Raw genomic sequence first — 27,896 nt, 5'->3', positions numbered from 1 at the left:
AATTACAGTGCTGTGATAACACTTAGAAGCAATTCAAGTGGTCTTTAAACTTTCCACTTCTAAATATTACACGTCAGATATTGCTCACTTTGAACATTAGCTTTTTTTCTCTTTTATTAGTCTGTAGTTCCAAAGTCTAAAGTCACTAAGAAAGATTTGCTCCGTTTTTTTAATTCCAGTTTGAACGGTCAATAGTCAAAGTCTCTGTTCATAAACTGTTATGTCCACTTCTCTCACCCACATTTTATCCTGGCAGCAGGGGTGGTTAAGTACAGCAGAATGCTCAGGTAAACGTGTAGACAGAGTAACAGAGTCAAACTATGGAAACTACTAAACGAATGAATTAGAAGCTTCAGTTCTTGGATCATGTTTCAGGATTGGATTTGAAAGTCTGGAGTTGATGAGAAGCCAAGCTCTGCATGGACACAACAACAAAATTGTGTTGAGCTTCAAAATATCAGCAAATCCTCAACTTTGGTAGGCAGTTCTCATTTTCATCTGGAGTTAAGTACCATGAAATCTTCACAAGTTGCTGCAAGTAGGATCTAAGCTCATTTGTATCCGTTGTGTCTGCCCACTTCATGTCTGAGCAGCCCCTATTATGTCATTAACCTTCAGGGGAGGAAAAGATAGCTAAGTTAATCTGTCCACAGACTTTCATCAGAGCCTTGCTGTCACAGCCAGGCAGAATGTGTGCTGGGTAGTCTCCAGAGTTAACATGCAGTATATGGCATTCAGTGCTTTCGGGATACAAATGGCTTTATTTTGTTGGAGATTGTGCAGAGACACCTTCATTCATTTTTCATCCATGATTCTTATCAGATGGAAGAGAATTGATCAATGCCAAATATTTTTCATGTCAGAGCTCAGAAGAACTAGTCTTTTGGGGACAAATTCTGATCCCAAATAAACCAATGTAAATCCAAAGGATTACATAGTTTCCAGTCAAAATCAGTAGAATTATCTGTCAGCTGTTATGCTCCGAGTTGATAAGTCAAGATATCAATCAGATACTTTTAGTTCCTGCAAACTGAGCAGTGCTAGTTCTCACTTGTATGTATTGAACATCTACAGCTATCTTAAAGCTGTTTTGCCCGGTTTTAAAACCATAGACACTTACTGGGACACACCACTCGAGCTCTGCATGGAGAGGAGAATGCAAGATTGTCAACAGTAACATGGAAGCAGTAAATTCAGTCAGACCCTTCAATTTTATACAGCAGCCATACCAGCCAACAAAGTAAGTGAGCAGCTGCTCTTGGGCACCACAGAGCAAGTGCAAATAGTCAAACAGTCTCATTAATAGTGCAGCCTCATTAATTGATCTAAACAGTTTAATCACACATCTGTTCCTTTTATACAAATGCTTTAGCACAGTAAGAATGACTTAGAAAATCCTGGCACCAAACTTTACTACTGTCAGGGGAATTATTTAGGCCGAAGAGATAGAGTTTGTTTCATGTTTATCACTCAACAGCCTATTGCGTTTCAGTAGATTTCACAAGACCAATAAAAAAAGGCTTCTTATATGTTACCTAGAAGTGACTAAACTTCAGCTTTGTCTGGTAATGACCTTTAGCTCCACTCTTCACAGCTTGGACTGGTTGCTCAGCCTCAGCAAGAATCACTTTTAATCAGCATTTAGGAATATCCCACAGTAGTACGTTCACTGGCTGGTTATCTAGAATACGCCTGTGAATCCCGCTGTCAGTAATGGAGCTGGAAGAAAGCTGGAGCAAACACTCCTTTCAATTTCCTTTGCTCCCTTTTGGTGCATATTCTTCATCATTCAAGTGTCAAGTGAATCACACAAATGACAAATGATTAAATTCCTTGTGTGATATTTGAAAGAAGTGTCAATGTGACTAATGATGCTTTAGATAAGCACAGAAAATGGATCTAAACAGAGAAGGCAAACTATTGAGCTTTCTATCACCTATAAAAACTAGCAACAGAAAAATTGGATTATCACATGCTTAGAAGCCACATGCATGCAGAGACGTGTCAAGAATTAATATTTTTGAATAAATATTTTGACCCAAAACTTGCTCAGAGATTTCAAAAATTACTAGCCCCTGCTAGTTTACAGAGAACTCATCATGTCGTTTGTCATGTTTTCTTCATAATTTAGTCTTGAGTAGAAAAAAATACCAACATTTTCATTAACTGAAAGCATTAAGCATTTGCTAATTCTGAGTAGGTCTTCCTTGAGATCTTCTTTTTCTGAACTGGGACATAGGTGATGTTTCCACAGCTGATCTAGTCTCTTTTATGTCATTGGTCATGTGCTTTGGTCACTGAGATCACAACTACGGCATCACTCACTCAGAAACAACAAGAAACACAGATAACGTACACAGACGAGCTTGCACTACAGACTGTAAGCCCACGTGTCTTCTAGGGCTTGTGAACATGTTTTTTTTCACACCCGTTTTCAAAACAAGCTGAAAAAAAGGTTACCGATCATTAGCAATTCAGCAAGACTTTTGATCAAGAGCCCAACCTACTCAGAGATGACACACTCACTGCTCAGAGTTGCTTAGGACTCCCAGAACAGTGAACTAATCAACAGTCTTCATTCATCAGGAAGCAACTATATAGGTGAAAGGTGACAAAACACTACAACTTGGATTAATTTGCTGTTCAAAAAGAGGTAAAAAGCAATGTACTTGATGTACCAGGAAGAAAGAGCAGAGAAGGAAAAGCAGTTACAGCTTTACACATACAGCTCGCTCAGGTAATTCGCTTTGTTCCCTCCTCAAATGACTCTGCTCCACTTCCCCCAAACATCTGTATATAAGATGCACCTAGGGGCCAAATCCACAAATGGTGTCAGCCCTTTGAGGCAGTGAAGCAACATCCGCTTATACTGAACAGAAGCCTGCCCAACTACTTATTATTAGTATCTGTGGCACATCTCACAACAGCATTAAACCGACTGCTTTGTTTCCCACGTGCAAGATGCACTACAGACTGAAGCCAAGAGACTTGCACACCAGTATCATCTCTTTACACCAAATTTAGAACCATCCCACTCTTTTTTTTTCATCCTCCTCAAACTGGCATTTTCTAAAAACTTAGAGGAGATTGCAATCAGAAGGTCTAGGATGATAATTGGTGTTGGCACAGGTACTTCCACTCTTACTCATGTCCACTGACACAGGCTGGTTCCTCCACTCCAATTAAGAATACTTAAGATCACAGGTGAAAAGTGTTAATATTGGTTTACTCTTCAAATATCACACAGGAGTCAAATTCCAGCACCAGTCAAACCAGGCCTGGATCAACAAAAGCTTCATTATCTTGACCAGTCCTGACAGTATTGAGTGCTGAAAGGACTTTGGTACTTAGCCTTATATCTTGGGTCATGAGGAGCAAACTTCTTCCAAAGATCACATTCACAGCCTTTGGAAGTGAAGCCAAGAAGCTCCACCTGCCATCCCAGCCAGCGTACCTCACCTCACAGCTGAGTCTTTCTCAAGAAGCATTAAGTGCAATAGCTCTGTTACTCCCATTTCATAGATAGAGGAAGACCAAAAAAAACCAAAAAAAACCAGTACCTTAAATTAACGCAAGAAATTTCTAACAAAGCAGTCTTAGCCTACTTGCCAGTCCAGCAAGCACAATATCCTTGGCATACCTTCAAAAAAGGAAGTGCAGCATGGTAAGATAACCAGCCCGCCTGTACATCTCAACTGCACTGAGAGCCCCTACCGTAAAGGAGCGTGCAACTTCATGGACCACTTGAGCTGCAAAGGAAACCTCTGCCCTGGCAGTTGGATGTGATTAAGGAGAGGCCTCTCTACAAAGCAGCAGGGAAAAATATCAGAATATGTTTGCTTCTCACAGTGCAATCGGAGAGGCACCTTTTCTCAGCACAACAAGACTCAGCACCCCATGTACTCTCAGAGTAAAGGAGAGTCCTATTAAAATCCCAAGTGTGCAGCTTTTTCAGGGCTGGGCTTTGCTTTCACAGTGCACTGCTCTCCTCTAAAGCTGTTGCGCAAGAGTTGTATGTTTAACATTTCTAACCAGCCAAAATTGCTCTTTATATTTGATCAGGAATAATTTTTTTTTACCTTTGAACCTGTTGCAACGTAGGTTCAAAGGCTACCTGGGTGCAGTGTTGCCTGTTTATTAAAGCCACACACCAATGATTTGAGGCTTAGTCCTGCCACAGGAGCTGGGGAAGCACCAACCCTCAAACACCCACTTGGAGCTGTAAAGCAGCCAAGGAAGAAACCTGTACCAGCCCCTCCACCCTCCTCCAGCACCGAAGAAAGGTAAGGAAATCTCTCCTGATTAGAGCCTAGTCTTTCCCAAGTACGAGGCTTCCTGCCCCTGCAGAGAAGTCCTGCAAGTGAGATAATAGCCTTAATTTGCTGCAATGCCTGGATCCAATGCACTCTTCTCATCGCACTGTGTGCTGTTAAAGGCAACAGCTGGGTGACTGGCTGCTTACTATTAAAGGAGTAAGTCTGTGCTCAGGGCTGGCATACAGAGAAATCACAGCCTGAGCGAGAGCCACTATCTGAATGCTCCCTGTTGCTGTAGTCTGGCTGGAACTGGAAACCTGAGTACCATCCAGGCTGAAGCCATTTTCTTATCAGTTTGTTAGTTATGTCTATTTAAAGATATAGAGCATGGAGTACCGGTTTCAGGCTCCTGTTCAGACTCATGTTTAAAACAGAGTTCCAGAAATAGAAGAATCACTTGGTTCTACAGCATTGCAGGCTGTAATTGCAGGTTTTGAAATGTCGTCAGTAAGAACTTGTTATATGCTAGATCATTTAAACACACAAGCTTATTGGCAACATTTTCTACAATAGGACCTTGATCCCTAACTAAGAACACAGAAGCTGGCTGTAATGCCTTTTTCAGTGTTTTATAAGCACAGATCTTAAAGCATGGCACACCAGACTGCTGCCATTGCCCTGGTGCAACTGCTTGGTGTAGCAATAGAGATGGAGCCTTCTCCAAGGTCTTGCTTGTGAACAGAGCTGCAACTGTAGCAAAGGAGAGGATAGCAGAGACAAGGATTAACTAGAAATCAAGCTGCAAGTAAGAGAACTGGCAAAAAGCATGCTGCTCTTCCAAATCCTAAATCCATGGTCCTGTCCATACTACCTTCTCTGAGGAACCTACTTATTTTCTGAGATTATTTATGTCCCTGTGCAGTTACTCTGCTTTACAAAAGCCAGAAGGATGCCCTGTAAAAGTATAGCAGAGCAATAATGCATTATTTTCATAGCATTAAGAAAACAAACTGGAATTCAAAAACCCTTCAAACAAAGTGAGCCCAGACTTCCCACAGTCTCACAAAATCTAGATCCAAGTCTTGAAGTGAAAACAGAAAACTGTACACTGGGCTAATGCTTCCCCTTCATTTATTTACATCCTCTGCTATTTGCTAGAGGTAAATAGGCTATTTTGGCATCTTTGGATAGCAAAAGCTCATGTTGTGCCATGACTTTAAGGTTTATTATAAAAGCTCATCTTATATGTCCTTTATGCAAATCTGTGACAGTAACAACAGCAAGGCAACAACTTGAACCCTCTATACACAGACTCTCCTACTGCTCATCTTAATTTGCTAATGGCTATGAAAGATGCAGGTGTACATTTTATATACATGTACAAAAAGAAGCAAAGGTTGAGGTATTCATGGCTCTGGTTTATTTTTTTGGCAGAGAATTACTAGCAACAAATGGATTTGTGCCTCAAAAATCTGGAGTTTATTCAGATCATTTGAAGCAGTATCAAAAATTAAAAGCCCCAAAATTTGCAAGTCGTTTCTTATGCATACTGGGGAAAAAGCATCAGCCATATTCTAATTTATGAGCATTAAACAGAAGCAATAATTAAGGAGAAACTATCCTCCCCAAGGCTTTTCTATGTGCATCCCTTTATCCAATTTATGTTGGAGCTGTGAGACTCACTGCGTCAGGCAGTGCAGTGTAACCTTACCAGCTCAGGGACCACCGCATTACACGCTGGGCTTCTGGCAGGCCAGGTAGGATGGTGCTGCAGGCACGTTCTGTCACACCTGCAGCCAAAGTCAATGCATCTGAGATCTCGTTACCCAACAGCTGATCAGGGACAGAGCAAATTCACTGCTTTTTCTCTTCCTCCTGGAAAAATAACAGCCTGAGGCCAGATATCTGAAGGAGGAAAACCCTCAGAGAGGCGCTTGAAGAAGGTGATAATGGAGCTGGCTGGACTAGAAGCATGGCCTTCTTTCCCTTCTCTGTGAGAGGTATTGCGTTTCTCTAAGTGTAAGTGCACCCTGACTGGCACCATTATGAAACTCATGGCTTCACCTGACTGCCACAGGAACAGATCTGGGTGGGCAAAGCCAGAGGCAGAGAAGTTTCATGCAGAACAAGCTGTTTCTTTTTCATCTTCATGCAACGCTTACAGCAAAATCAGTGAATTTTCCCTCAGCTTCCCTAAGAAGTATAGTATATAAGAATACTGCCTTGTTAAGTAATGCCACAATTATAGTGTAAGTCAGCTTTACCTGAATAGCGTTTGCAGTAGCAATAAAAACACAATTGCAATAGCAGGGGCTATGTGTTTTAGCAAGCTGAGGTCCAGGACAGGTTCTGTTCTGGATGCAAGTACATGCTATGTTCTTCCATCCCAGCTACAGTTAGTCTAGCTAAGCAAGTTGTTCTGACACCACACAGCACAAAAAAAAAAAAAAAAAAAAAAAAAAAAAAAAAAATTCAGATGGGCAAAGCTCTAAGTGGGAAAACAATTCCACGATCTGAAGTCAAGGCACTAAAGAAGAGAGGTAGGTGAAGCTACTGTCTTCCCACCCCTCCAAACATGCTGCAAAATTCCAGTTATATTAGTCAAGCATCAGAGAGAAAAAGGGAAATAGCAGCAGCTACAAACTTTTAAACAAAGAAATGCAACTGTAAAACCATGAAGAAAATTTGTCACAGCAGGAAACAGAAGTTTGAAATGTGATTAACTGTTACCTTGTACAAATAATTGCACGTATGTAAGTCTATACCACAGCAGAAAGAACTAGGTAGCTTTTGGGGGAAAAAATCAACAAAATCCACACACACACACAAAAAAAAACCACAAAAAAAACCCCAAAACAACAACAACAACAAAAAACCAAAAACAAAAACAAACAAACAAACAAAAAAAAACAAACAAAAAAACCCCAAACCCACACAACCAAAAAAACACAGCCGCAGAAATAGGGATCCAGCCTACCAGCAAGTATGTTACAGCAGTATGTAAGAAATACTGTATTCAAAGCATTTTGTCAGTATTACAGGATACAAAGCTCTGCTCGGCTTAATGTACATGCAGCTATAGGAAGAAAGTTACTGTTGTTGAGAGTACAGCTTTATACACAAAGAAAAAATAGCAAATAGATTATAAATAGTCAATTATAAATACAAAATCAAAAGGTCTTGGTATACTTTTCATTTAGCTCTTCAGAAATACGTAAACTTCAAGCTCTTTTCCTCAACAAACAAAAATCTCATAGAATCATAGAATGGTTTGGGTTGGAAGGGACCTCAAAGATCATCTAGTTCCAACCCCCCTGCCATGGGCAGGGAAATCCTCCACTACACCAGGTTGCCCAAAGCCTCATCCAACCTGGCCTTGAACACCTCCAGGGAGGGGGCATTCACAACTTCTCTGGGCAACCTGTTCCAGTACCCCGTTGCCCCTTGTCCTATCACTACACACCCTTGTAAAAAGTCCCTCTCCAGCTTTCCTGTAGGCCCCCTTTAGGTACTGGAAAACTGCAATCAGATCACCCCGGAACCTTCTCTTCTCCAGGCTGAACAGCCCCAACTCTCTCAGCCTGTCGTCATAGCAGAGGTGCTCCAGCCCTCTCAATAACTTCCCCCATATGTAGATTTTATTTTTTTTCCTAACCACTTCAGTTCCCCTATGTAAGTCCCTCCCTTTTATGAGCTCCCTTCCCAGCATGCTTTTCTGCTTGCTGATTTATTTAAACCAGGGAGAGGGAACTAGCTGTAGTTTTCAATATGAGTGTTACTTAATTGGTGTTGGTTTGCTGTTGTGCCAGTAAGGCTCTCTTCTACTTAAGGTAAAAGTGGTTGGCTTTCTACTCTATCATCATAATGGTAGGTGGCTTTGATCACTGTTTCTCATTTCTGTATTTGCTCTGAAATATTTTCTGTATAAGTAATGAAGTTCTCCTTTTATTTATTTTATTGTTAATGGGATTGCTTGTTGTTGCTCACGTAGGTTTTACTAAAAACTATGAGTAAGTGCAGTGATTAGCTGTAGAGTTCAAAATAATGAGTTTGTTAGGAACCTACTAGGAATTCTCTGGTAGTGAGCTATCAATTAGATGTTAACCTTAGGCTGAGTTCAGCTCAGGTATATGTTTGTTCTTTGCTCTTTATGATGCAAGTGCTCTAATAATATGCAGTGATAAAAGACATTAGTATCTAGAAGTTTAGTGCTACCTTTTCTCTGTGTTGCTATTTAAGGTGCTTAATGATGTTATTCTTGCTTTCTTGGGAGTTTTATGTGAATTTTTAAGTTGAGCGTTAGTTCTAGCTCTTTAAACCATGCTTCTTGTGTGCCTAGAGATAATTTCCTATTAACATAATCTTGATGCACGTGTTTTGCAAGAATGAGGTTCTGCATTATCTAATAAGATAAACAGTAACAGAGCCCATCATTCTAACTATTTTTAAAGTTTTCAAAACTTCAAAAAGCTATTTGAACATGTTCTATCTTTCTGAGTAGGTAGTTTTGAAGCAGAAAACCTCCTATGTAAAAAAAATACGTGAAAGCTGGGCTTTTCAATTTATCTGACAAAACTACTTTTTGTACTAAGCAGTGTCATGGTGTCACTGCCTGCCTGATAGTAATATCAGGCATAGTAAGATTCTTTATTAAAAAATGGCTTTTCTACTTAATGGCCTTATAGTTAAAGCCCAAGTTCAATAGGTTTCACCAGCAAGGCTCAGAAATAGCCTGTGACATGTAGTCTGAAACCACAGAGCACTCTACTTCCTGAAAGCAAGTTATAGAGGCCTCGTTCTTTCCCACCCCCTAGCAGAGTGCTTCTCAGGCAAGATCAAAGGGTACTTGAACTGTTTGGCTCTGACTCTTGTAAGAGGTACTCTGAAAGCAAAGCCTAACGAAAGTGTATCCTGTGCTTAATGCAAGTTATTGTGGATTTTGCTTTGTGGTTTTTACATGGCTCTGTTCAGCAGTCACGGCTGAGCTTTTGCACTTTAGCTTGTCTCTGGATGCTAAAAGTTAGATGTTCCTAAATCCTGCAGAACACAAGACTTCTTGCTGCAGCTGGAGGAAGATGGGATATAATGTTTCCAAGGAGTAAGAACTGTCACAGTGGCTCACATCTGCAGGACACCACGCAAGAGCTGCACTATGTAAGCAAATGTGAAGAGTGAGCTACTGGTGATTAACTAATTACTGACAAATAATGTAAGTCTAGAAAACATTCTCCCAGGCAGTGCATGACCCTTGCTTCTGAAATTGTGCAAGTATCAGAGGTTGCTTTCCTGTCTGTAAAGAATTACAGTGATGGAGATGAGACAGATTTATTTCTTCATTCTTATGTGCTTGGAGGCACAAAGCTTAGTCCCTTTCTAATGGAGAGAATTGCCTGGCTTGGAGAGAACAGAGAAGAACTGTTTCATTTCTTCCAGCTAGTAAAGGAATTTCTGGCAGAGGGGTGGGTACAGTAGAAATGAGATCATGTACTTCTGAACTCAAGGCTGTTAATGCTATCACTGTAATCTCTTCTGATAAAAACTAAGCCTTTGCACTCTTAAGCCTAGTGCAGCCCTAAGCCTAGTGCACCTTATCCCTGACCATTGATCAAGCCAGACAACCTAAGTACTCTTTAACTGTCTAGCATCTTATTGCACAAGAGGACTGACAGGTGGTTTGAGACATCCTGTGTGTTTTGTCTCTTTCTGGACACTGGGGTTGAGCCCTTCAAAACTCAGGGGTTTCAAGCACTCCACCCTGCCGCATGCTTAAGAAAGCAGATGGTGCTCAGACTTGCCCTGCAGTTGAAGCTGGTGTCTGTCCAAACTGTCCTGGCTTTGACTCGTGCTGCACTGAGTTGAGTTTTCACTCAGTTGATCTAGATCAGGTCCTATGCATACATAGGGTATTTGGATTTGTAGGTTAAGCTCTGGTTGCAGTTGCTCCTATAGTGTGGATATAGGGTAGAGCTGCTCTCTTCCCAGGGAGAGAAAACACTGTTGTATAAACATGCTCCTGTCCTCTCTGCTGGCTCTTCTGCTTTGAGGACAGCAGGATCAAGTGGCTTTTGGAGGATACCAGAGGTGATTAACTAGCAGTGACTTGGATTGGACAAGTCATTGCAGTAGAAGCTCTAGGCAGAGGGAACAACTGTCCTAGTGCTGGGAATTGAGACAAATTTGCTGACAGTCTCTTGCCACAGCCTGAAAAACGCACCCTATGTACGTTGATAGGAGTGGTTAAAGTCCGTCTGAGGAAACATACTGGAAAGTAAAAGTAAAACACTATCACTATTCTATTAATAAAGTAGGAGAACTGACAATAGCCTTTCAGATATGAAAAGCATTTTTTGGTGTATTGCAAACAAGATCTAGGTATTTGTGTGTTTTTGACATGACACTAACTTGTGTGGCTTTAAAGGATGTGAGACTTTTGACTCTTGCGTCTATAGTTTCATTCAGTGCTGTAAATGGGCTAGTGAAGACAGTTACTAAAAGAAAATAAAAATGAAATTTTGAAGCAAATGAGCATACAATACTTCCCAGACTTTAGAGATAAACTTGCTAGCAGGTCTTTTTTTAAATTAAAAGTCCATTTGGCTTATAACAGAAAATCATCCTTGACTAGCTACAGGGATGCTGGTTAAGTCACACTGGGATTAGACTACTGTCTGGTTTCTCTTCTCTATGTGAGAGACTTGTGGAATCAATTCAGAATCTGAAGGCAAAAGCTTTGCTGCATTTAATCGTCTTCAGGCTTTTATCACACTTGATCAGGTGTTCTCTCTGGACTTCAGTGAGTTCTCTGCTCCAAGTATCGTTATCCTTCAGGGCCTGATGTTTAGTCTTCCTAGATGTCTTGGCACTAATGGCCTTGTGTGTGAGTCAGTGAGGAGATGAGAATACCCCGATGGAAATATTTTCAGTGGCTTATCTACTGCTGCATGGAGCATTTGAGATTTATGGGCTCTCTGATTCTTATCGCAAAAAGGTCAGACAAATATCCTCTATTAATTTCCTGTCAAATAAGTCCATGTAACAGACAGCAGCTATGAGTGACAGCTGCACTGATCCGATTGGGCAGTGTTAATAAGTTATAGTAGAGGACTTTGTGCTGCAGACATGATCTCCAGCTCTATTTATTACCTCTAGCATGGTACTCTAAAGACAAACAATTCTTCCTGATTTCCAGGAAACTGTCTTAAAATTAGTATTAAAATGAGCACATGAGAGCACACTTCAGCCATTAAAACTGGTACAGCTAAGCAGGCATGTGGTCTCTTCAGGTTGTCTGCATGTAACTATTCTCTAACTGCCAGTTGAAAACCTTCATGTCGAGGGAAGAATCATCTGAAATGCACTATGTGCAAACTCCTTTTGACCCATCTGAGGATGGAAAAAGACTGGAAAATAGTCCAAGTTGATTGCTATTAATCAAAATTCAGGGGAGCTGAACATGAGTGCTCTGGTATCCCTCTAAGAAGACGTGAGAATAGATATGTAAGATCTAGTTTTGCCAACTTCTAAAAAGCTAAGCTTCCAACAAACAAATGGTGCAAATGTGATATGTTCTGTCACTTGGATCTAGTAGTGGGCTCTGAGTTAAAGGAATAAAGTTTGTATATTTAACTCCTCTTCATGCTGGAGAGTAGAGATGCCTCTACTATGCTGCCTCAGTGTTCATGCTATTAAAAAAGTTACTCGTTCATGTTAACAAAAGAGGAAGTGGCCGACTCACACCATAAACCAGATATTGTTTAATCATTTATAGGAAACTGTTTACTAACTGCTCCAGTAATGGGTTACAAGCCCAAATGTATAAAACAATAAGAGCAGCTGACTGCCAGATTCACTTTATTAATAATCTTCAGTCTTGCAAACAGAGCAGTGCTAGAAACTAAACTGTTAAGGGGCTTTTCCCTGAATGTAAACTCAAACAACAGACCTGGTTTTAGGGGATTTTTTTCTCCAGGCTCAGTTGATAAAGACCAAAAGAAAGGGTGCGGAGATGAGTGGTATCCTGTGCTGCAGAAAGGGCAGATTCGTGCTTCCTAGATTTCATATGCCCAGTGACCGGAACTGTCAGTCAGTGCAGAGTGCCAAGGGCAGTTCCTGCCTTTCTTGCTGTAGCACAATTTTTTTGGACTCTCAATACATGAAACCAAAGCCAGGAGTTTGAAAGGCACATTCTAACTAAGGCTCAGAGTAGAAAACAGGTCTAAGGAGTTGGTACTTTTCAGATAAATAGGTGACATGCTTTTGGCAGCTTGAACTTGATGACAAACTCTCTGAGGTACACTTTCTCATCCAGATGCTGAGTGGGCAAAGCATGCCTTCTCTCACCAGGGAACGTTAGGATTGCTGATTAACACAGACATTGGAAACTGAAAACTACAAAACTGTAAATCAGATATGGGTGATCTAACTCTGGTTGTTCTGCGTTTAGGGGCCTGGCTGAATTTACTAACTGTTTGGAAAATACCTTCAGCTTTCTTGGAATTACAGTTAAAGGGTAACTGGAGCCCATTGCTCCAGAATGCCTGGTATTCTTGTACAGGGATTTAGTTAGTTGTTAGCTGACATACTATCTACTGACCAGGTTCTCTTGATTCTGTATGAGAGAATTTGAAAGGATGTGGTTATTCATCTTGCAAAGTGTGATGTGTCCTCTCCTGCCCACTTATTTTGATACTAGCAAAGATAAGTTGGTGAGATCTGAGTTGATTCAGACAAAAAGCAATCACTTGTGCTAGATTTGTCTTGGCCATTCAATCTTAAACATATCAGAACGTTTCAGAGATTAAAGTACTTGTTTCTAAGGGACAAGGCTGAGGTAAATACCTCTTTGTCTCTTACAAGAAATCCTGTGTTCTCAGTTTTCTTGCTTCTGTGCCCTTGAAGGAAGAGACTCTGGAGGACACAAGTACCAGAACTGCTTCTGTATTTCCCAGCTAGTGCACACATTGACTTCCAGGTCGTCATTTCCTAGTGGAAAGTAACTTTCACAGTGGTGACTTGTGCCATATCTCGTGCTGAACACACTGCCACTATCTCAAAAACTTGTCCAGCATAAACCCTGCTTTCCATTAAGAGCAACTGATCATGAAGACACTGCTTGTCCTGCAGACTTTTACATGTTTGTTACACCTACATATAGGTAGGAGCAATACTCCTACTATTTTAGCAATACCCTCTCCTATTGGACAGCTATAATATGGAGGAGTTGTCTTACTTCCACTATTTGCATCACTGAAATGTAGGCATTTTTTGGTTATACTTAACTTGGGGAATTATATACTGGTTTTCCTCTAGGCAAATTTTTACTCTTGAATGGAAGGAATTGACATCTGTTCCTTGTCTGACTTCATCAGGCTTCAGCTTTTTGTGGAGGTGGATGCAGCACGGATTAAGATTTATGGGAACAACTGATTTGAGATCCCTTAAGAGGCTTAAAGCATTGCATAAGCATGCTTCGTTATTTTACCAGGACTCTTTAGGGGCAAACTGCTGAAATGATTTGTAGTATTGCTTAACAAATTACTTGAGTAACTATGGCTCATAGGTAGTGAGTGCTTCTAACTCATGTCTACTAAACCTCCTGTTTGTTTCAGGTTCAACTCTGGCTCCACTGATCTGGCACAATGATCTGGATACTTCAAGTCTTGTTCTCCCCACTTCCAACACCAGCATTGATTAGTCTTATTGTATTTGGAGTGGTTGTTTTCCTATGGGTGATAAGCAGGCCAAAACCTGTTTTGCCACCTGTTGACTTGAACAAGCAGTCAATAGGAATTGAGGTAATACTCTGTTTGTGGGCATGGACTATTTTTGAGAAGCTTAATCTGAATACTGATCTGACTCTGGGTATCAGTGGAAAGAAACTCTCTTGTCTGATTTACACAGCCTTCTCTCCCAGGTGTACAACTCAACAGTATGGTGGGGAGAAGAAAAGTCTTAAGATACTAAGAGTAGGAAACAGTGGCTTTTGCCAACCGTGTTAGGTGGGCTTTTTACCAGATGGCCTTGGATGTCACTGACTTTTTTTTTTTTCCTGTATTTTAAATGCTTTGCGTCAGCTTTGATGCTGATGCTAGACTAAGATGCTAGACTTCATGTAACTAGGCAAGTGATCGATTTTAGTCAAGGTCTCTCTAATAACCTGTAATATGCTATTAATCTAAGCAATCTAGAAAATTCCTCTGCATATGACTGAGTAGGTCAAAATCGGGAAGGAAAATGAGACTTCCCTAACAATGCAATGCTATTGAAATGTTCTAAAGGGGATTGGTGGGAGAAAGGCTGAGAAACAAATGACATTGCATCTGTTCTGCACTGCTTCATAACTATGCTCTGTTCCTAGGGAGGAGCCAGAAGAGTTGCACTCTTGAAAGATAATAGCCTGCTTTCTTATTACTTTGAAGATGCTAAAACCTTGTATGAAGTTTTCCAGCGAGGACTGGATGTTTCTGGTAAGCTTTTCATCTGCTAGTTAGTACTTGCCTATCATAAGCAAATAAAACTATTCCAAGCTCTTTTGCCTTGCCTCTTGTCTGTAGTAATAATTCAGGCTAGCAAAAGCTTTCCTAGCCTTCTGTGGAGTGGAATGACAAGTGACCAAATCTTTTCTCCCTGCTGATTTAGAAGTAGTCTTAGTTGGCAGACTGGGCAGGAACAAATATCAGAAGCTTAAGATGAGTTCAGTGAAGAGTCAGCAGACAGTAAGCAGCAGAAGGAGCTGGGGGAGAAACATCTCTGCGTTGTCTTATGATGTGGGTTTTCGTGTAAAATTGCAGCCTGCTCATGACATGTATGAATTTGTGCCCATGTGACTTCAGAGGTCCCATGCCTTGAAATATGTGATAGCTTGCAATCTATTTCAGTCTTGCGTCGGTTGTGAAACGGGAAAACCAGATCTTGGAAGTATTGCTTGTAAGGATAAAGACAATAGTCTTACAGTCTTGGTTTGGGTGCAGTGCCTAACTATGGACAGTGCACTTCCATGGTCCATGCAGTTGGCTGGATGTCTGACTGAAAATAATTCCCACGTACAAGTGTTGCATTGAAGTGCTATGCAGCTTCAGTACTAAGCTTTACAGCCGCTTTTCTGAACTCTTCCATTAGGAAATGGCAACTGTTTAGGCTACAGAAAACCCAACCAACCTTATCAGTGGCTGACATATAAGCAGGTGAGTATTGTACGCGACAAATGTGTTTAAATTGGGATACTGTCTTATAGCACTAAAGGGGGGGGAAAACTGTCTTACAGGTTTTCGACAGAGCTCAATACCTGGGATCAGGGCTTCTGCAAAAAGGATGCAAACCATCACCAAACCAGTTTATTGGCATTTTTGCTCAGAATAGGCCAGAGGTAAGCAGCAAATGGAATATTCTTTCCCAAGAATATTCTGACGCATTGGGGAGAGAGGAAGGTCTGCATTTAAATAGCCTGAGGCCACATGAGGAACAATCACAACTGGCTTTTCCCTTCCCAGTTCCCTTACTGACTGAGCACGTACTATGCAGGCATGTAATACAATGATCTTGAACTCTCACTTCTCTAAGAATCTCGTGGACATGCTCCTTACACGAGCCCTACTACTAAGGTGTGCATGGGCTGGTCAAGCTGTATGAAATCTGTAGGTATTTGTCTTGTGAGCTGCTAGTTTTACTTAACTCTGCTGTTTTCTGTCTTCAGTGGATCATTTCAGAGTATGCTTGCTACACTTACTCAATGGTTGCTGTTCCACTCTATGACACTCTGGGGGCAGAGGCCATTGTATATATTGTTAACAAAGGTAAATATTGACTTCCACTATTTCATAATGATTTTTCTAAGCAGCTTTGTTTTGAGAAGGCTGAAGCTCAAGGGAATTTGGTGCAAAAATCAGAGCAGCTTTAACCTTACTGATTTTATACTTTTATAGACACTTTATTTCTGCAAATGAAGCTGTTTTGTAGGGGACATGGTTCAATGCCTAGAAGAAGCCAGTGGGCGTCCTATGTCTCCTAGTGTCTTGAGTGCAAGTCCACTGAAGGCCTGCTAGATCTTGTGGACCATCCTGCAATCAGAATGCTGAATTACTTTCTGTTTGAGGTTTTGCAATCTTGAACTCCCACACTGCCAAACAATCAGCCAATGCAGACAGGCTTGTACACAAATTAAGACTAAATGTGTGTCCCTGATTTAAAGTTGTAGGATGTAAAGAGCGGAGGAGGGAGGGGTGAGGATATGCCTAAATCTGTTTAATTTATCTGGTTGGGGCCTGTTGTTCTACAGAAGCAACAACCAGCTTGGCATCATAGAAGAAACTGGTGAGGAAGCTTGAATAAGTCTTCAAACTTTCTTCCTCCAATCTTAGGGGAGATACGAGGAGGAAAAAAATATCCGCTGCTGTCATAGTGATCTAGGATCAAACCCTTAAACAGGATTTGCCAAGCAAAATCATTTCAACAGTTATGCTGGTGAACCTTGCAAATAGGTCTTGCCTTGGGACTAAACAGCTGTGACTCACTAGGCGAAGAGGAAAACAGCATGTTCAGGCAAATCAGATTCCTCTGCCAACTTAATGGGAAATGCTTTTGTAATTGCATAAAACTCTCTTGGACATGCAGAGAAGCTGAGGCATTAACTCAAGAATTTTAGCTACCTCTTTCAAACAGGTCTAAATTTCTTTAGATTTAAGGAAGATGGCTAAACAATAAGTGAGGACAATTCTGAGCTTTTATGGCAATACCAAAAGTTTAAATGCTTGTCTTGAATATGACTGAAGATAATTGGTCTTCAGTTCCTCAGCATTTGCCCTCACTTTGTATAGCTAGAATCTCAAGTTTGCCCAATCAGCTGGCCATAGTAGGAGGAACCTTCTTAGCACTGTAAGACAGCAACTAAATCCATCTGAACAAATGTGAACGGATTTAGAACAAACGTGAACGGCTTTAGAACAAACCAATGGCATATTCTAAATGTACGTGCTACTGAGCTGTCACTCACTAGCCTCATGTCTTCTAAACAGACTTCTGAAATGTAATTTCTTTTCTGTAGCTGACATAAGCATAGTGATCTGTGACAAGCCTGAGAAAGCACAGACCTTGCTTGAGAGCTGTGAGCAAGAAAAGACCCCCTGTCTGAAGACTATCATTCTCATGGATCTCTTTGATAAAGAGCTCAAGGACAGGGGAGCTAAAGTGGGAGTTGAAGTTCTATCACTGCAGGAGGTTGAGGTAGGTGACTTGTTTTGAGGTAGCTTCTGCTTGATCTTGCAGAGGAATACCTTGCCAGCTAGATATCTGGACTTTCTCTGGCAACAATGACACTTTAATGTAAGCATTATCCAGTTGTCACACCTGTATCTAAGTCATTTGGAAACTAGATATATCTAGCCAAATGGACTTGCAGAGGTCAAACCATTGACTAAAGCTGTGTCCATGTTGTGGACAGTCAGTATGCATTAAACTGGAGACTTCCTTTAGCTTAATTCATGGTGTAGTTGTAACAGGATTTATCAAGCTTCTAAGCCAGCAGTTGAGCCTAATTGAAACTGTAAGTGCAAATTACTGCTGCTTTGATATCCTAATACCAGGCTTAATCTTCCAGATATAATGCAGAAAAGTAAAGTATGAGATGTGACCTACAACAAATAAAATGAATTATTGCCACTCAGGACTTCCAAATTACTTAAGTAGTTCTGATCACTTCCTACACACTTAAGTTCATGCTTTCCACAGTCCCAGGAGTCAGATTTTCCAATCTGTGTGTACTAAATTCAAGACGACCAACATCTTTCTCTGAATGAGACAGAGTATCAAGGGGCAAAGTAAAAAAAAAAAGTGTTACATTTGAAATGCAATTACCTATTCGTTTACTGCTGTCGCACTCTTTCTCTCACAATTGCTAAGTTGTGTTTTCTCTAACACAGGAGCTGGGAAGAAACAACATCAGAGAACCAGTTGTAAGTATCTCTGTGGAACAGTTCTAAACTCATAAAGCTAGTCTCTAGGAAGACCTCTTGTCATGCTTCTAGTAGAGGAGATTGTCAGAGTTTTTTTTGTATCTGGTCTTGCTGTTTCCAATCAGAATTCCTCATTCGTGCCCCTTTAGGAGACATATATGAATACTGATAAGCAACACAATCCTTACTCTCTTGACCTTATCTGGCTTTTTCCTTCTAGCCTCCTAAGCCTGAAGATCTATGCATTGTGTGTTTTACCAGCGGAACCACAGGTGAGAGAATATATAGTATGCTTCCCCATTAAAACAGTCTCCCTGTGCTGGAAAAAAAAGCTTTCCAGCACAAAAAGGAAATGCCAAAAACATAAAGTAAAACAGTAAATTAAAGCAGTGTCAAGTCACTACTGCAGTTTTACTTGGGACATTGTCACTACAAGTCAAATGCACTAAGACAAAGCTTCTTAGAGATAGGGGGAGGAACAGCCAAATCCTGTTGTCTTACACTATGGAAAATACAGGGTCTTAATGTTAAAGAGATCGATTGTTTAACTGTGTCTGTATTCTGATCCACAGAGGCTAGAGAAACATCTTGTTTCAGCGTTCTCTGTGCTACTCCTAATTACTCTGCTGTTTCAGTAGACATTTTCTTTATATGATATCCATAGCTGAAAGTGCTCAAGATGAGCCATATTTGTGATCTCTTAAGACAATGCATGCTGTGACTGACCCTAATACCAAGATAGTTCACGCTGAGCCAAACAAGGTGTGGGAAACACAGCGGAAGCAGCCAGAGCCACAGCTGACTTTGCTTGATCTCCCCAAAGGTAACCCTAAAGGAGCCATGCTGACACATCAAAATGTTGTTGCAGATGCTGCTGCCTTCCTTAGAAGCACAGAGGTGAGCTACTGCTAACGGTGATCTCTAGGCTATGTCACTCAGCCATGAAGCTAGCTTTAATGTTGGCATTTCCTGCAAACCATTCACTCCCAACAAACTCATGCTTTCCTAAGTGCTCATGTTTCAATGGGACAATAGTATTGCAAGAAACTTGGCTTAACCTTGAGCAAGAACTTCTACTTAGATGTTATTCTAGAATGAGTCAGTCCTAAATGCTAAGAGTACTCAACTACCCTATTTCAAGCCGTGCCAAAACATAAAACTAACCTTGATCCAGTATGGCTGAGTTACAGCTGCAAATTTTTAAGAGGTGATGGATGAGGCTGAGTTGCTTCAGTCATTGGAAATGTCTATTTCAAAGTACTCAAATTGATCAAAACTGTATTCAGTTTCTACTTGAGAGGAACTGGAGCAGGCATAGGGAGTGCTAATCTATTTCTTTTCCCTCTAGAACACCTTTGAGTGTACAAGTTCAGATATCACCATGTCCTATCTTCCATTGGCTCACATGTTCGAGAGAGTTGTACAGGTAAGTAGACTGTGTACATGCTACCAAGCTTCTGTAGATCTTGGATGTGTGAACTAGTTCAGTAAGTAAACTTGTAAGAAGCCATACCTAAATGGTTAAGACCACCTACCAAAAATAAAACCTTTGAATTGACTAAATAATGCCTAGTTACCTCTCCAAGGTATGGCTGCTATCTTCATTAAATGAAGTTTTGCTCTTTAGACCAGCCTCGCTGAATCTGTGATTTACTAAGAAAACAGTAAGGGATATTAACAGCGTCAAGCCCTTAGTCAAACATGATGAAAGCTAAACATTAAGAGGAAGCAGTTTAAGACCAGTGGATTTAGTACTCAGATGTAAACAGTGGTATGTTCTCCACTGTTTACTCTGCTGGGCTGTGTCATCCTGCCTATCTGTTTCCTAAGATGAAGTTGTAGCCTTGCAATTAATGCACTTCGTCCAGCATGTTGTACAAGTAATGCTTCCTATGGGGAACATTAGCAACTTTGTGGCAGGATCTAACTCTTCAACATGTAATGGTCTCAGAACAGTCTCCTAACCTCAATTCTCAATCCAGTATTAAAACCAGAATGTGTCTTAAATTGTTTTGCTGCCTTGTACTTAAATTTCTAGGTATCTCAAAAGATATTAAAATAGAACTGCTGTTACAAATGTGGTGAAGCTCATATTAATTTTATTCAACCATACTGTGAAACTTTGTTTTGTGGTTCTCGGGGACTACAAATCAAAGTTGCATGCTAGAACTTAAATCTATGTATCTGAGCTTCTATAAATCAAATTATAGTAAAGGGTATGGCAGCTTTCTGTATTTCCTTGCAATCTATTCCACACAAGAACTTTACTACCACTGTGCACTGGAAATCATGCTGCTTTCCATAGACAAATAATTATGGCTAATGAAGCTAGGAATTATCCTTGACTAAGCTTAAACTGATCAATTTTTAGACTGTGGCTTACAGCTGTGGAGCAAAAGTAGGCTTCTTCCAAGGAGACATCAAGTTGCTAACAGATGACATGAAAACCTTGAAGCCAACGCTATTTCCAGTTGTACCAAGACTGCTCAATAGAATATATGACAAGGTATGTGAGCAATTTTAGCTAAATTATCTTCATGTTCACTTATCTAAGCAAGCATACAAGTTTAAATTAATAATGCATCATAACATCACCACTAGTTAATTACTCATTAGCATGAAGAATTCTTTAAAATCCTTCCTGAGAATACAGAAAGAACCCTGGTGGGACCAAGAGCATAAGAACAGTGTATTCATTCATGGCTGGGCTAAGTCTGTTGCTGTTTAGAGACAAAGTGTGTTTACTTTTGGAATGCAAATAAAGCAAGTGCAAAGCTATCCCTCAAAGCTATGGCTGAAGTACGTCAGCAGTAACACAAATTAGTACTGCTCGTTGGTTCATCACCTAGACCATGGCAGTGGTGAAAACAGACCCTAGAACATTAAAATAAGATACAGTGCCTCTTAACAAAGCAAGAACTGGAGGTACGGATGTGAGTTAAACCCAAGAGTCAACAGTACTTTTCCTTGCAGATACAAAGTGGTGCAAAGAGCCCGATGAAACGTTTCCTGTTAAACTTTGCTGTGGTTATGAAGACGGCCGAAATAAAACAGGGCTTAATTCGAAATGACAGCATTTGGGATCAGCTAATCTTCAAAAAAGTTCAGGTAAATTATTCCAAGTATAAGTAAGCTGAGCCATGTAGTATTGGAAGATCTGATGGCTTCTGTTTCACTTGTAGGAAACTATGGGTGGAAGAGTGCGTATAATGGTAACAGGTGCAGCCCCTATATCCCCCTCTGTCCTGACATTTCTTAGAGCAACATTGGGCTGTCAGGTAAGCTGAGTTTTTTTTCTTAAAGGAAGACCTATTTGATTCTGCCCAAATAAGTGACCAGTAATACAGCTGTTCCTGGGGAGATCGCTGTCAGTCTTCAGCATTTACAGGCTGCTTGATCTGAGTTAACTGTAACAGCAACAAAATTCTGCAGGGCTGGCTTTAAACTACACTACCGAAAAACTATCCTGTAGGCTCTGGGAAGAGGAATAGAGCAGCAGAAATAGGAACATGCAACACCCATTCAGGCAACTGCCTCTGAACTTTGTGGCTTATCCTGACAGTCAGTGAGCTCCCAATGTAGTACGTTTGAGAACAGCGTTCAGAGAATGAGGTGACCAAAGCAAGGTTTGGATAGGTGAACTTGAAGAACATCTGGTCACACCAGTAAGACCAAGAAGTTTTAAAGGCTACGATGGTCTTGGCTTCCTTCCTAAGAAGGAGAATTGAGCATGGGCATAGCTGAAACTTAGCTCTTTCACAGCGAGGACTCAATGTTCAAAGAATATTCACCCTTTTTCACATAGATTTTTGAAGCTTATGGCCAGACTGAATGCTCAGCTGGATGTACTTTCTCAATGCCTGGAGACTGGACAGCAGGTATGGTAGCCAAGACTTGGAAACTCTCCTGCAGCTGTCAATAGAAAGTGACGTTCAAGCTTAGGTGTTTTACTGCTTTTAGTTGAATGAAAGTTAAATCCTGGGTACTTAACATCAAAGTGATTCTTGGTAGCAACAGTCACCTGTATACTTAATAGGTACCAAAATTCTTGACTCAAGTTAAGTGAGGATCTCTTGTATAAAGTGATGTAGAGCCTAGACCCTGTCCCAGTGTACAGGAAAGGAGTGTCTGTACAGAGCTGAGCGAAGCGGACAAGGACTTCCCAAATGGCTTTAAGAAACTAGTTTTAGGTCCCAGGGAACTTGTTTAACTCTGAGAATTTTGACTAAAATATCAGACGTGATACTTGACTATTTTCCTGAAGGACTATCTGAGCTTGAAGATCTAGCTTTCATCTTAGAAAGGATGTTTTTAATATTTGGTATTCTAAATTCAAGCTCAAGTCACCATCTTTGAGAACACAGTAACTGCAGAGCATAATGAGAATGAAATGCAAATGAATGCCAGGGTCTATGATGTAATTCTTTGGAGCCAAGTGTGGTACATATTTGGTGTGGTGGACTACACCAATAAATGGCTCTAAGCATTGAGACTTACCTACTTATTGTGCTTTAACTGTCTGAAAATGGCATTACAATAACTTTCTTGAACATTTGGTGTCAGGCTCCTTTAGACAGTACTGATTCTTGCTAAAGCAGTGGACAAAGAGCCATTAAATATCTATTATCACTTAAGTCTTACATATGAAGGGGGCACCTGAGTTCTCCCATCTCCCTTTTTAGATCAAATAGGGCCAACTGCTAGCAGAATCCCTGAAACATAACTGTCCTTGTTTTTTTTTTTTCTCTTAGGCCATGTTGGAGCCCCTTTGGCTTGTAATATCATAAAACTAGATGATGTGGAAGAAATGAACTACTTCTCTTCTAACAATGAAGGCGAGGTAGGTGCAATCTCCTGTGTGCATCAGGAAATACTAAAACATAAAGACTTGGTGACTAACAATGTTCTGTGCTTGTTGTAGGTCTGTATTAAAGGACCAAATGTGTTCAAAGGTTATCTGAAAGACCCTGAGAAGACAGCAGAAGCAATTGATAAAGATGGCTGGCTCCACACTGGAGACATAGGGAAATGGTTGCCAGTGAGTAATTGCTTGGAAGTGAATTCCTGGCTAGCTTACAGAAATCTGAAAAGTTTGAAGTGAAGTCTAGGATAAAAGGCTTACATGGTATTTTGTTGTCATTCAACAAGTAACTTCAGACAAAGCTCCAAAGACCAATTAGGTTACAAGATCTCAAGTAACACCTGCTAGGCCAATAGTTAAGACTATAACTTTCACAGTGAAGAACAACAAGGTGTCTTGGTTTCTGTCAGAGGAGAATAAAGGAGCTGTCTAGTTATGTCCTTGACTAACCGGTGAAGTTAGACAAAATGCCCCTGCTCTCTGTAGAGAGCAAAGACCAGTTCCAGACTAGCATGTGCCTTTCATACAACAAAACCAAATCTATTATCTTCTACTTCTTACAGAAGCAAGATAGAGACTTGAAACTAATGGCTTCCACCTTTAACTTCTAGAATGGAACACTGAAGATCATTGACAGGAAAAAGAATATATTTAAACTTGCACAAGGGGAATACATTGCTCCAGAGAAGATAGAAAATGTCTATATCAGAAGTGCTCCTGTAGCCCAGGTCTTCGTACATGGGGAAAGCCTGAGGGTAAGTGATGTTAGATGTGAGCATTCTGCAAGATTGCTCCCACAAGGAGTTCTGGAATATCAGGGCACAAATATATGCATATACAACAGTCCTTGAAAAACATCTGTTCCTGCGGGTGCCACATTTATAGGAATATTCTTTCAGACCTATAGCCTTCCCAACTGACACCATAGAAAAGGAGATCTTGGCATCAAGTTGCAAGCTGGGTAAAGGCTAATTACATGCTTGTATGGCATTATTATGTCAGGTTAGCTATGTACAGTTTCTCCACTCCTTTACCACAGAGGTGTCACCTATGCAAGCAGAGGCCAGTCTTCAATCTGTAGACCAGCCAAAAGCAATAGCTGGATCATTCAGCACTCATAATAAACTGCATTAGTACGTCAATTACGGCTGTCAGAGCTCAGATAAGTCACTTGAAAGTCCTTGTAGCTTCCTTCCACACTCTGGAAATGGATGGGGAATGTAAATGTGGCTTGTTAGAGACGCTCTCCACAGTCAAGTTCACATAGACAAAGTAATTTCAGATGCCTTATCTTGATCTCAGCATGACTACTTCTACTTGTTTTCAGTCTTTTCTAATAGGTATAGTGGTTCCTGATCCCGAGACACTTCCAGAATTTGCAGCAAAACTGGGAATAAAAGGTTCCTATGAAGATGTCTGCAAAAATCCAGTGAGTGGTTTTACATTTTTAGTGAGTTATAGATTGGACTTCAGAATTAAATTCTATCTTGCATTGCTTTGACTTCATTTTACCAACTTATTTTGTAAATTAAACTGGTTTAATTCTGGGCAAGTCATGGAAGCAGCTTTACAGTGAAAACTGGAACTATGTATAGGTGTCTCTTCATGCTTCAAGGGCTGTCACTCCTTTTCCAATGAGAAGATAGACATGACCTTTTAGTGGCCCTAATATGAGAAATGTTGAATGCTGAAATATGTACATGTATTCTTGCCAACCTCAGCTTTCACTGAAGGGGCAATGGGTATGGTCTTGAGTTACAGTTACAAAATGGTAGCTTTACTTACTCTGTTCCTGCTGTTTCTTCTAGGCAGTGAAGAAAGCTATTTTAGAAGATATGGTCAGACTGGGGAAAGAGGCTGGCCTTAAATCCTTTGAACAAGTGAGTAGTTCCAAATCCTGCTTGTCACAAGTACCTATATTGCTAATGCAATGGCTGGGAAGTCTGTATTCCTGTTGCTGACTGTGCCAGGATGGGACTGAAGACAGCTGCTTAGGATAACTGATTGCAGTAGGCAGTGAAACATTGACTGGCTGCCTGTCTCTTGACCAAGAGACAGGTGGCTGTAGAGAACACCGGTGGCAATTGCCATGAGATGGAGTGGAGATTTACCATAGGCTGCAGGTGTTGTACTGTAATTCCAGCCTATTGTCTTGCTATGTCAGCCAAAAGGACTTTGACTTGCATCAAAAAACAGTGTAGTTACTGGAGTTCCTGAGACTGAGTTCTTGCTCTGAGCTCAAGGAAGCTGGGAAGAACTGTTGATTGCCCTCTAAGTAATTGTGTAAGTGTCACATACTAAACTATTTTCTTTTAATAGGTTAAAGACCTGTACATCCACACAGAGATGTTCTCTGTAGAAAATGGACTCCTGACACCAACACTGAAGGCAAAGCGAGCAGAGCTTGTTAAACTCTTCCAGAAAGAAATTGAGGCCCTTTATTCAAGTATAATGGAATAAGTGGCCAGTTTATATTAAAGTGCGTGGAGTATTCAAACAAGTCTGTGACACTACATGACCTATGGAGAACATATGCATGAGTGGAGAGGAGCAAGGAGAACTTAATATTGTTTCTGGTATCCTGGGGAAAAATGACTTTCAGATGAAGATGGCTATAGTATAACTGACAACTGGCAGCGTTCACATCTTGCAGGACTAATTATCAGCTGTCTAGGCAAAGCCAGATCTTTCATCTTCCTTGGACTGTGACTGAAGTGCAAAAACACCAAGAACCTCAGCCTTTACAAGGCAGATGTACGCACTTCTCATTATAAAAAGAAAATTTTGTTTTCCTGCTCCCACTATGGTCTCTATTATGACCTTTTGTGGATTGATCTGCACACAGACTGAACTTTCATGCAGTTGTATGTTTTGGGTCAGGGGGGAGTCAAAACCAAGTGCAGGAAAGTAACACTTCAGTTTCTACTCAGGATGCTATAACCTATCTCAATATGAACTGGAGCTCTACATCTGTTCAGCAAAAGTAGAAGTGAATTTCCTGTTCCTAACCCTGGACCACACAGTATAGGTTGTTTTTAATGAAAATGAGTAGTTTGGCATCAACTGGTTTACAAAGTGCATGTACACAGTTTATATTCTAGTATGGGAGGCACTGAATCAGTTTTTGCACGTGTTCTCAAATGCACTGGCAGTCGTAAAGCCTCTACACTTACAAATTTGAGCCTGTTAAGTAGAAAACTTTAGCTGTCATTCCTAAGGATATAGGATGTAATAAATTGTAATTGCACAATCAAACCAAAGCTTATGTGAGTAACTTGTTTCCCTACTGCAACTGGACTGTTAGGCTGCAAGGTTTACTGGTACCTGGTCACGGATAGCTAGAACACAAAAAAGCTAACTTGTCTCCTCTGCTGTCACAACTCAAGCAATGAGGCAGTAAGATAGTGCCCCTCTACTCAGCTTTCTTTTTTTTAGATGTCATGGTTTAGCCCAGCTGGCTGCTAAGCCACCATGAGGTCAGTCACTCATCCCTCTTCCCTCAGTAGGTGGAAAGGAGAAAAATTTAAGAAAAGGCCTGAGAGTCAAGGTAAGAACAGGGAGGGATCACCCACCAACCATGGCCCTGGGCAAAATGAGCTCAGTTTGGAGACAAATCAATTTAATTTGTTAATGACTCATTCAGAGAGAATAAGTGGAAGGCCAGATCTCTGTATTTGAGATCTCTTCTTCCCTGTTCTACCTCTTCCCCCAGCAGGCAGGGGGACAGGGAATGGGGAGGCTGCAGTTCAGTTTGTCACACACTGTTTCTGCTGCTCCTTTCTTAAAGGAGGAGTCGAGTCCTTACACTCTTTTCCCTTGCTCTAATGGATCCCCTTCTCATGGGACAGTCCACAGACTTCTCCAACATGAGCCCTTCCCACAGGATGCAATCTTTACTCATCAGACGGCTCCAGGGTGGGCTTTTACCACAGAGTCACAGCTTCTTAGGAAGCTGCCACCCACTCTGGCATGGGGCTCTCCACAGGCTTCAGATACTTCTGCCTCATTGTCAGCCTCCAGCAGCTCATGGAGACCATTCTCTACAACTTCCTTCAGGCACAGGCATCTCTGCTCCAGCGTGGGGCTCTCCACAGGCTGCGGGTGGATCTCTGCTCCACTGTTAATCTCCACAGGCTGCAGAGGGGCCGCTGCCATCTCACCATGGGCTGTGGGGAATCCCAGCTCCAGCACCTCCTCCTGCTCCATCTGCACTGTCCTTAGTGTCTGTGTGGCTGTTTCTCTCAGGTCTTGGTCATCTCAGCAGTCCCAAGCAAGACAAACTCCTCCCAGAGAGTGCCCCGGCAGCAGGGTGCTTTGGAGCTCTCCAAGCCCTGCCCTGCCACTGCAGCCATCTCCAGTTGGGTAGTGGCAGCCCAGTGTGGACAGCTGCCTGCCTGGGAGGCCAGGGGGACCAGTCCCATGCCTCCCCTCTCTCTTCAGTGTAGGTCCAGCCTCAGTTCAGGCTCCTCTGTTCCCATCTTAGATAGGGCATTGGCAGAGGTGCTGATGGCTCAGCCCTGGCCTGAGGGGATGGGGAGGGTCTCACCTATCTGACCAGTTTTGGAGCCAGGGAAGCTTTTCACAGCTACTTACAGGGGCCATTTCTGCAGCCCCTCCTGTAAACTCAGCACATTATAGTAAGATAATATGTGCCAAAGTCTTCAGTATAATTTTCCTGCTCAGCTTATCATAGGAAATAAAGCATCAGATACCATTTTCTAAGGCTAAAGCTGTTTCTTTTGAAAACTATTTAGGCAAAATGAATACTGTCTCTATCTTGAGAAGCATGTCTTCAGTCAGTGCATGCTGCCTCTGCTGACAGTTCCTCCCTGT

The 27,896-nt window shown here is 41.2% G+C and overlaps 1 protein-coding gene across 2 annotated transcripts; it reads left to right on the top strand.

The window, feature by feature from the left end:
- The first annotated feature begins 13,894 nt into the window (after positions 1-13,894).
- Positions 13,895-25,523, top strand: ACSL5 (acyl-CoA synthetase long chain family member 5). Of its 2 annotated transcripts, none has more exons than XM_009986300.2 (20): positions 13,895-14,050; positions 14,614-14,722; positions 15,375-15,439; positions 15,520-15,621; positions 15,949-16,048; positions 17,296-17,474; positions 18,170-18,202; positions 18,423-18,474; positions 19,026-19,099; positions 19,551-19,628; positions 20,574-20,708; positions 21,176-21,310; positions 21,385-21,480; positions 22,008-22,080; positions 22,954-23,042; positions 23,124-23,240; positions 23,675-23,818; positions 24,391-24,492; positions 24,872-24,943; positions 25,383-25,523. In XM_009986300.2, exons 1-20 carry the CDS (start codon positions 13,895-13,897, stop codon positions 25,521-25,523), a joined length of 2,052 nt encoding a protein of 683 aa, XP_009984602.2. The 2 variants fall into 2 exon arrangements, with proteins under 2 accessions (XP_009984602.2, XP_086473140.1); XM_086617014.1 differs by having other exon boundaries at positions 24,391-24,496; positions 24,876-24,943.
- The last annotated feature ends 2,373 nt before the right edge of the window (positions 25,524-27,896 follow it).

Source organism: Tauraco erythrolophus, chromosome 9 (assembly GCF_009769465.1).
Source record: "Tauraco erythrolophus isolate bTauEry1 chromosome 9, bTauEry1.pri, whole genome shotgun sequence".
Lineage (NCBI taxonomy): Eukaryota > Metazoa > Chordata > Aves > Musophagiformes > Musophagidae > Tauraco > Tauraco erythrolophus.
Note: the sequence above shows the minus strand (reverse complement) of the source record. Positions and strands in the feature narration are given on the sequence as shown.

Excerpts from the sequence above, each read along its gene's own strand:
- ACSL5 (XM_009986300.2), top strand. The coding sequence starts at position 13,895 with ATGATCTGGATACTTCAAGTCTTGTTCTCCCCACTTCCAACACCAGCA. Across the intron at positions 14,051-14,613 it reads AGCAGTCAATAGGAATTGAG|GGAGGAGCCAGAAGAGTTGC; the intron begins GTAATACTCTGT and ends CTCTGTTCCTAG. Across the intron at positions 15,622-15,948 it reads TTGCTCAGAATAGGCCAGAG|TGGATCATTTCAGAGTATGC; the intron begins GTAAGCAGCAAA and ends TTCTGTCTTCAG.